The 8,426-nt window shown below is 53.0% G+C and overlaps 1 protein-coding gene across 1 annotated transcript; it reads left to right on the top strand.

The window, feature by feature from the left end:
• The first annotated feature begins 984 nt into the window (after positions 1–984).
• On the top strand, positions 985–4,477 carry SOX9 (SRY-box transcription factor 9). Its single transcript, XM_042865204.1, has 3 exons — positions 985–1,723; positions 2,581–2,834; positions 3,271–4,477. Exons 1-3 carry the CDS (start codon positions 1,293–1,295, stop codon positions 4,071–4,073), a joined length of 1,488 nt encoding a protein of 495 aa, XP_042721138.1. The 5' UTR covers positions 985–1,292; the 3' UTR covers positions 4,074–4,477.
• The last annotated feature ends 3,949 nt before the right edge of the window (positions 4,478–8,426 follow it).

The raw sequence follows: 8,426 nt of genomic DNA, 5'->3' as shown, positions 1-8,426 counted from the left end.
CGCAGCTCCAAGCGCCCGTCTGCGCTGCAGAGCATCACCACCCCCTCCCTGACACCCAGCGAGGCGAGTCCTGTGCTGAGCTCCATCCAGGTAACAGCTTCTCTCCCTCTCCTGCATCCCCTAATAAGTTTACTCGCGTGTCGTATGATTCACCGTAAGGGAACACCGGTGTATTTCAACACATAACCCTGCAACAGAGACACAACCCGAAGAGCTCCGGCGCTTATTTGGTCACTTTCTGCTGTTTAGTTCCGATGATCAGAGTTGGACAACTTAGCAAAACTTGGCGGGTTCGATGAGCCCCTTCGGCTCCCGTATGCCCGCAGCAGCGCGGAGCCGCTCCGTGGGGAAAGGGTGGAGAAAGGAGAACGCTATGGGGAAATAAGTGAATAAAAGAAAATAAAAATTGACTTTAAACGCTGAATTAGAGTATAAGGGGGAAAAAAAAAAACAAAAAACAAAATTAAGTTAAAAAAGTAGAGTTTGGTCCGTAAAAACAATAAATGGATTGGGAGACTTTTAATAATGAAAAAGAAGAGGATTTCGGGCGCTTCCCGCACCCGCCGCTGCCCCTCCGGACGGCGGCGCGCACCGCCCGCGGCTCCGCTCCCCACGCTGCGGGCAGAGCTCGGACCGCTCCGCGCCGATCCGCGGGAACCCCTCCGGCACGCAGCGCACGGAGCTCGGCGCCCGGGAAGCCCGAACCCGTCGCGGGGCGGAGCGAAACGAAGCCGAACGGCTCCCGCCGCCCCGCGCCCCACCCCGGCGCTCCCGCAAAACTTCGCGCGGCCGCCCCCCTGCGCGGCTGTGCGCGGAGCTGCGCGCCCGCCGGCCCCGCCCCTCGGCGGCGCCTCGACCAATCGCGTGCGCGCCAGCCCCCGGGGGCCGGCCGCCCATTGGCGGAGCGCTGCCGAGCCGAAATCGCCACGGAGAGTATTTATTCCCGCGGCGCGGAGCGGGCCGCAGAGCCGCGCTGCAGAGCCGCGGGGCGCGCCCGGCCCCACACCGCCACCCACGGCCCCGCGCTTTTCTCTCCCTCGGCTTGCAAAAAGTTCGCCGCTCTACTGATTTTTTGGCTTGGAGGAGTTGGGAAAGAGAAAGAGAACGTTAAAAACTTTTGCAAACTTTTCCAGCTTCTTCCCTCCTCTCGCAGCCGGGCTGCGCTCTGGTGGAGACTCCGTCTCTCCCCGTTTTACTTTCTGTTTTTAACCCTTCCCCGCCCCTCAGCCGCACGGTTATTCTTTTCTTTCCATTTTTTTCCTCCCCTGATCCCCCTTCTGCCGCTTTCTCGCATGAATCTCCTAGACCCCTTCATGAAAATGACAGAAGAACAGGACAAATGCATCTCCGACGCCCCCAGCCCCACCATGTCGGATGACTCCGCCGGGTCTCCCTGCCCCTCCGGATCCGGCTCGGACACGGAGAACACCCGACCCCAAGAGAACACCTTTCCCAAAGGCGACCCGGACCTGAAGAAGGAGAGCGACGAGGACAAATTCCCCGTATGCATCCGCGAGGCTGTGAGCCAGGTGCTCAAGGGCTACGATTGGACCCTGGTGCCCATGCCCGTGCGAGTGAACGGATCCAGCAAGAACAAACCCCACGTGAAGCGTCCCATGAACGCATTCATGGTATGGGCCCAGGCGGCTCGAAGGAAGCTGGCTGACCAGTACCCTCATCTGCACAACGCCGAGCTCAGCAAGACGCTGGGCAAACTGTGGAGGTGAGCAGGGCTGGGAGCGATGCCCTGGGGTGGGGTGGGGGGATGCTGAAATGGGGATGCAGCCTTCAGAGTTTGCTCCAGTTGTGAGAGAAAAAGGAGGGAGAGGATGGTGGGAAGCCTGGAAAAGTTGCTGCAAAGTTTTGCATGCGCTGGCAAAGTTGTTTGGCAGAATATGAGGGGAAAGCAGGGAAAGGAGAGGGGGGAAAAGCAGGGCAAAGAGAGCCCTGGGGCTGCCCTCTGCTCTTGCAAAGGTTTTATTCTGACTTAGACATGCCCTGCGTGTACTGCAGCCAGGGAAGCATTTGGTGATGTGCAGGGGAAGCGATGGGCCTAGATTGCATCAGCTCTGTGCAGAGTAAGGGGAGGGGGTGAAAGCTGCCAACCCCCAGGAGGGTGCCCAGGGGTGGCTGGGTGCCCTCCGCCTTCCAAAATAAGGCAGGGAGGGGTGAAAACCAGAAAGCAAGTGAGTCACCTGGCTGCCAATGAGTGTGACTGCAGAAAGGAGGAGCGGAGGGGAATCCTAAATTCACAGCAGGAGGAGAAAGTGGTGAGCAACTCTGGTCCTGGCAGCAGACACCAGAGCCGTCACCCAAAGTGCCCAGTGATGGGGGGGGGGGGGGCGGCTGAGGAGCACTGGCACTCTCACACATCTCGTTTGATCATTGAAATGTGGGGTGACCACCAGTGTGTGCCCCGAAGTGGGGGTTCAGTGTTGGAGGGGAGGGGGTTTGCATCACTGTTTGTGGGGACTGGGAGAGGTTTGGGGCTGATATTGATACTAGAGTGGAGGGAAACACTCGTGCTCCCTGCCATGAGCTGCAGCTGACCCCAACCCCCTCCTTCCCCATCCTCCTCAGGCTGTTGAACGAGAGCGAGAAGCGTCCCTTTGTGGAGGAGGCCGAGCGGCTTCGGGTACAGCACAAGAAGGACCACCCTGACTACAAGTACCAACCACGCAGGAGGAAGTCAGTGAAGAACGGGCAGTCGGAGCAGGAGGAGGGCTCTGAGCAGACCCACATCTCCCCCAATGCCATCTTCAAGGCGCTGCAGGCAGACTCCCCGCAGTCATCCTCCAGCATCAGCGAGGTGCACTCCCCCGGGGAGCACTCGGGTAGGTGTCACATTCCACACCCAGCTCTGGGGTCAGCAAAGCAGGCTGAGATCAGGGGCGGGTATGGGGGAAATAAGGAAAGTAAGGGGAAATACAGAGCCACGAGCACAGTGAGAAGGGGTCCATCAGGCTTGCCCATAGCAGTGCCACAAGTGCTGACCCATGTATGCCAACCCCTGAGGCCACTTCCACCCTGCTTTGCCCATGAGAAATGCGAAGCTGTGATTCTTTTTTCTTTACTTGGTGCAACAGATGGGCATCCACAGCATCAGCATTCTCATTCCTTGCACCTGAAGATATTTGAGTTCCCCTGTGCATCTGCCCACCCCCCCCAAGCCTTAGGGACGAGGTTAACTATTAACACCATTATCACGTTGGGCGCGAGGTGCCCGGTGCGATCCCCCTGTCACACTCACACTCTCTCCTTCCCTTGCAGGGCAGTCACAGGGCCCCCCCACACCCCCCACCACCCCCAAGACGGACGCTCAGCAGCCAGGCAAGCAGGACCTGAAACGCGAGGGCCGCCCTTTGGCGGAAGGCGGCCGCCAACCTCCCCACATCGATTTTCGAGACGTGGACATCGGCGAGCTCAGCAGCGATGTCATCTCTAACATCGAAACCTTCGACGTCAATGAGTTCGACCAATACCTGCCCCCCAATGGCCACCCGGGGGTCCCGGCCACCCACGGCCAAGTCACCACCTACAGCGGTACCTACGGCATCAGCAGCTCGGCCGGCTCTCCGGCAGGCGCGGGGCACGCCTGGATGGCCAAGCAGCAGCCGCAACCCCCGCAGCCCCCGGCGCAGCCCCCGGCGCAGCACGCACTGCCAGCACTGAGCGGTGAGCAGGGCCCGGCACAGCAGCGGCCGCACATCAAAACAGAGCAGCTGAGCCCCAGCCACTACAGCGAGCAGCAGCAGCACTCCCCGCAGCAACAGCAGCAGCAGCAACAGCAGCAGCTGGGCTACGGCTCCTTCAACCTGCAGCACTACGGCTCCTCGTACCCCCCCATCACCCGCTCGCAGTACGATTACACCGAGCACCAGAACTCCGGCTCCTACTACAGCCACGCCGCCGGGCAGAGCGGAGGGCTCTACTCCACCTTCACCTACATGAACCCCACGCAGCGCCCCATGTACACCCCCATCGCAGACACGTCGGGGGTGCCCTCCATCCCGCAGACCCACAGCCCGCAGCACTGGGAACAGCCCGTCTACACGCAGCTCACCCGGCCTTAAAGCCACGTGAAGGCAAATAAATAAATAAACAAACCAATCAGAAAGGAAAGGAAAAGGAGAAAAAAAAAAGAAAGGAGAAAAAAAAAAAAAAAAAGAAGAAGTAGAGAGGAAAAAGAATGAAAGGAGGCAGTGAAAGCAAAGGACTTCCAGCAGACTTTCCTTTCTTGCAGATAGAAATGATGATTGAAGAGAGGAAAAAAAAAAATAAAGTTAAAAAAAATAAAATAAAACATGCTCGAGTTCAAGCTGGGAAATGCCCACAGCGCCCGGAGCTCAGTGCCAGCCCCAAAGGACCCAATGTGTGGGCATGGGCTGGAGGTGTCCTCTGTTTGCTGGACTTTGGTTACGAGTTGGGTTTCTTGAGGGGTTTTTTTGTTGGTTTTTTTTTTTAGCAGTAATTAAAAAAAAGGGCGAAAAAAAAAAAAAAAAAAACAGGGGTTGTGGGGTGGGGGGGGAAAAAAAAGAGAAAGCTGAGTCCTCTGTGAGGAGATATTCTCTATTTTAAATATTTTTTAGTATGTACTGTGTATGATTCGTTACCAGTTTGAGGGGATTTATACCTATTTTGTAGAGATTTTTTTTTTTTTTTTTTTTTTTTTTGGTAAAATGCTCTTTATTTTTCCAACAGCTGAAAAAGTGAACGCTTAGCGGGGGCAGCGCTCGGGTTTTTTTGTTGTTGTTGTGTGGTCAGAGGTATTTTTGTACAGCTGGGGGTCTTTTTTTCTCTAAGAAATTACAAAAAAAAAAAGGAAAATAAAGAGGAAAGCAAAGCAGGGCCGCGTGCTTCTCGCTGCCATCGGTGCTGCATAGGGTCAGCTCAGCAGGGATGGGCGTGGGGAAGAAGAGGTTTTCTATTTTTCTAACTGGAGAGGAGAGCAAAAGTGGAGAAAAAAAAAAAAAAAGAAAGAAATAACTGAAAAAGAGCAGCCAGGAGATTTTTTGTATCGTTATTTTTTCACAACCTTGAGCCTTAAAAAAGAAACCAGCAAAAAAAAAATAAAAATAAAAAGACGCTCTGGATAAAGCCTTAAAGCAGCCCTGTGCTGATCAGTTGGCCCAGCTCTGCGCGCACAGCCTGGGGCTCACACTGAGAGCCCCCAGCCCCGGGGGGGGGGTCAACAGAGACTGTGTTGGTTCCCCGAGAAGAGCAATTTTTAATCACCATTTAATAAGAAAAGAAAAAGAAAAAAGAAAAAAAAATCTCCCTTTCTATATTTTAAGTCCCTTCGAAGAGCGATGACATGATGGGAGCGTTGTTGGGAAGGTAACGGTGCCTGTTAAATTATGGTCAGAACTGTAACCAGTCCTTTTATTTATCTCTTTTGATTCCTTTATTATTATTATTATTATTCTTTTTGTTTGTTTGTTTGTTGGGTTGGTTGGTTTCGTTTTTTCTGTGTCCTGGGTTTGTACAAACTCGCGCTCTTTCCCCCTTTTTTTTTGGTTTTTTTCTTTCTTAAGGAGAAACTGGAAAATTAAAAAATAATTAAAAAAAAAATAATAATAATGGAAGAAAAAAAAAAAAAAATAAAGAAAAAATAAAGAACTTCCAAACCTTTATAAAATGTCAGACAAACTGAAGATTGCAAATGTAGCGCATCACTGAATCATTTGCCTTTGTTTCCTGCCTCAGCTCTATGGGACACAACCAGACCCCATCTCTGCCTTCCAGACCCCAGCGCAGCTCTTAGGGGGGTTTCATGGACTCTGATGAAGCTGTGGCTGAACAGTTAAGGATTGCTTTTTAAAAAAGACAGCCAACTTTGGGTTTTGTTTTTTTAATTTAAAAAAGAAAAAAAAAGATATATTTGTTAACTTTTTGTTGTCTTTTTTTTAATAAGGATTCAGTAGGAGAAATCTGAAAGCACTCTTATAATATGGCATCTCTCTATTTCTGTATAAAAGCAGATCTTTTTTTTTTTTTTTAAAGTATTTCTGTAACTTAAAAGACCTGTCACTTAAATCATATTTTTGTCTTTAGGTAAGTTTGGTTTTGGTTGCAAGATCCTCCTCTTTGTGAAACTTACCTTTTTTTTTTTTTTTTTTTTTTTTTTTTGTATATTATTGTTTGCAATAAATATACATTGTATTAAAAGTTAAAAACAAAACAAATCCCCACAGGTGTCTGATTTATTAACAGCCTCCCAGGGAGGGTGAGTGGGTTTGTAGAACTCAGTGGGATGTTGGGCTGTGCTGTGAGCAGCACGGAATGTGGGGTTGCATTCTGCCCCAGCCCTGCTGCATGCGAGCAACACTGTTTGCACAATGCATCCCCACTCTGCATCCCCCACAGCTCCAAGGCAGGAGGGGAGCAGCTCCCCTTGGCCAATGCTTGGATCTGGACCATTGACCCCAAAAAAGCTGGAATTCTTCCCCAAATGGGATACATCACCTCTGCAAGCACGCACAGTCTGAACCCCACATCTCCACCCTGCAGCGTTTAGGATGCAATTTTGGGAACAGCACAGGGAGGACTGCATTGACACCCCCTGAACGGCGCAGTGCAATGTGGTGGCACCCACTGCTGTCCCTCCCCCTGCTCCAAAGGGGCTCTGCACAGCCCTGCACAGCAAAGCCTCTGCGTCTCCTATGATCCCAACTCCTGCTACGAGCAGCGCATGAGCCAATTAACCAAAAGGGATTGATGGATTTGGCATGTTCGTTGGGGTCAGTGTCACTCAAGCCCCGTGCTGGGGGGGGCACACGATGGGTTCCCCCTCACCCGCTGGAGCCTGAAAGTTGGGTCACTGACACAACCATTGCCTTCCTGATGCCTGTGTAGATGTGTTGGGATGCAGCCCAGCAAGAAGCTGAGAAACATCCCTAAAGGTGCACAGCTCCAGAGGGGGGGGAGAGGGTTTGGACCCCACCTTCTAGGCAGAACACCTCGGGGAAATCCTCCTTGCACCAAACCAAAGAGCAAAGCTCATGACCCAACCCCGGACCTATAACTTCGGCTCTGTTTACTTATGGTGTGGGCTGCAACGTGCTCAGAGCAGAGCCAGAGCCGGGTCCCTGTGCAGCACTGAGCTCCTGACAACCCCCCTCACCACCCCCCATATCCCCCCTAGTCGGGAGTTGGGGACACCCACAGCAAGAAAAAAAAAAGCTGCAAAAGCTGCACTGCTTCAGGGCACTTTGTGCTAGAAAGCAGAGCAGGAGGAGGGGCCGGGGGGGGAGGAAAAAAAAAAACGAATTCAAGGGAACTCTTACAATGCTGCAGGGCAGGTTTGAGCCGCAGCAGATAACAGAGCCGGGTGCAGGACAGATGTGCAATGCTGCGCGGCGGGTTCAGAGGCAGCAGGGCAGGGAGCGGCGCAGCTGCAGGGCAGGGTGGGGGCGCCCCCAAAGGCCCCCCGGCTCCTGCACAGCACTGCGGCTGCAGTGGGCAGCACGGGGCTGAGATGTGCGCTGGTGGTTCAGCTGCGTGCTTGCAAAAAAACGAGCCAACGTTTAAGAATTTTTAAGAAATTCTCTACACTTTTATGAATGTATAAGGATTTTTCTTAGGAATTTTTGGAGGGCAGCACCCTACAGCACCCATCACACCGGGCTCTGCGCCCACCCAGTCCCACGCAGCTCCCCGAGCCCAGCAGCCCGCCTGCCTGCAGCGGTATCAGCTGCTGAGAAGCGGAGCTGCAACTTGCATTTCCTCAGCCAGCTGTTCATGTTGACATCGAATTAAAGCCGGGGCTTTCTCCCAGAGAGGAGGAGAGATCACAGCCAGCTGTGAGCCAGGATCCCGCCGGCAGCAGCACTTGGGATGCAGTGATATATCACAGCGGTGCTGGGCAAGTGAGGTTTGCTGGGGTTTCTCTTTTCCTTTTTCGGGGCCCTGTTCCAGGGAGCAGGCAGTTAAATGAGGTGGAGATTTATATGTCAAAGGCAAAGCAGCAAGCTGGGCTCCTCCTGCATCCCAGCCTCAAGGATGGAGTTGTGCCCACCCTGGAGAGAACAAATGAAGCCCATGGTTCCTCCCAACAGCAGCCGAAGTTGGCTGGGATGCTTGGAGTCACTGCTGCAATGATAAACCCATCTGGAATAGGTAAAGCACAAAGCATAAACGGGTCCAAGGAATCAGGGAAAATGTAAGAAGTACCCTTTAAACATCTCAGCAGAACCCCAGATTTACAGTGACATGAGCATGATGCAGGTGAGGATGGCGATGCAGGTAGAACTGGAGCAGCTCGCTGCTCAGAGAGCAGGTGCTGGGGTTGCAGCCTGCACCATACAGTGTTGCAGGACACAGAGCCACTGCTGTGCTCCCTGTCCCACTGTTCAGCCTCACCAGGTGCTGTACCTGTCTGCAAGGGTTTCTCCTGCACCCATGTGCACCAGGCTTGCAGCACCAGA

This window comes from Lagopus leucura, unplaced genomic scaffold, assembly GCF_019238085.1.
Source record: "Lagopus leucura isolate 7727_CA_CO unplaced genomic scaffold, USGS_WTPT01 Super-Scaffold_797, whole genome shotgun sequence".
Classification (NCBI taxonomy): Eukaryota; Metazoa; Chordata; class Aves; order Galliformes; family Phasianidae; genus Lagopus; species Lagopus leucura.
The sequence above is the reverse complement of the archived record's forward strand: the minus strand, read 5'-3'. Positions and strand labels throughout refer to the sequence as shown.

Excerpts from the sequence above, each read along its gene's own strand:
- SOX9 (XM_042865204.1), top strand. The coding sequence starts at position 1,293 with ATGAATCTCCTAGACCCCTTCATGAAAATGACAGAAGAACAGGACAAA. Across the intron at positions 1,724-2,580 it reads ACGCTGGGCAAACTGTGGAG|GCTGTTGAACGAGAGCGAGA; the intron begins GTGAGCAGGGCT and ends CATCCTCCTCAG. Across the intron at positions 2,835-3,270 it reads CTCCCCCGGGGAGCACTCGG|GGCAGTCACAGGGCCCCCCC; the intron begins GTAGGTGTCACA and ends CTTCCCTTGCAG.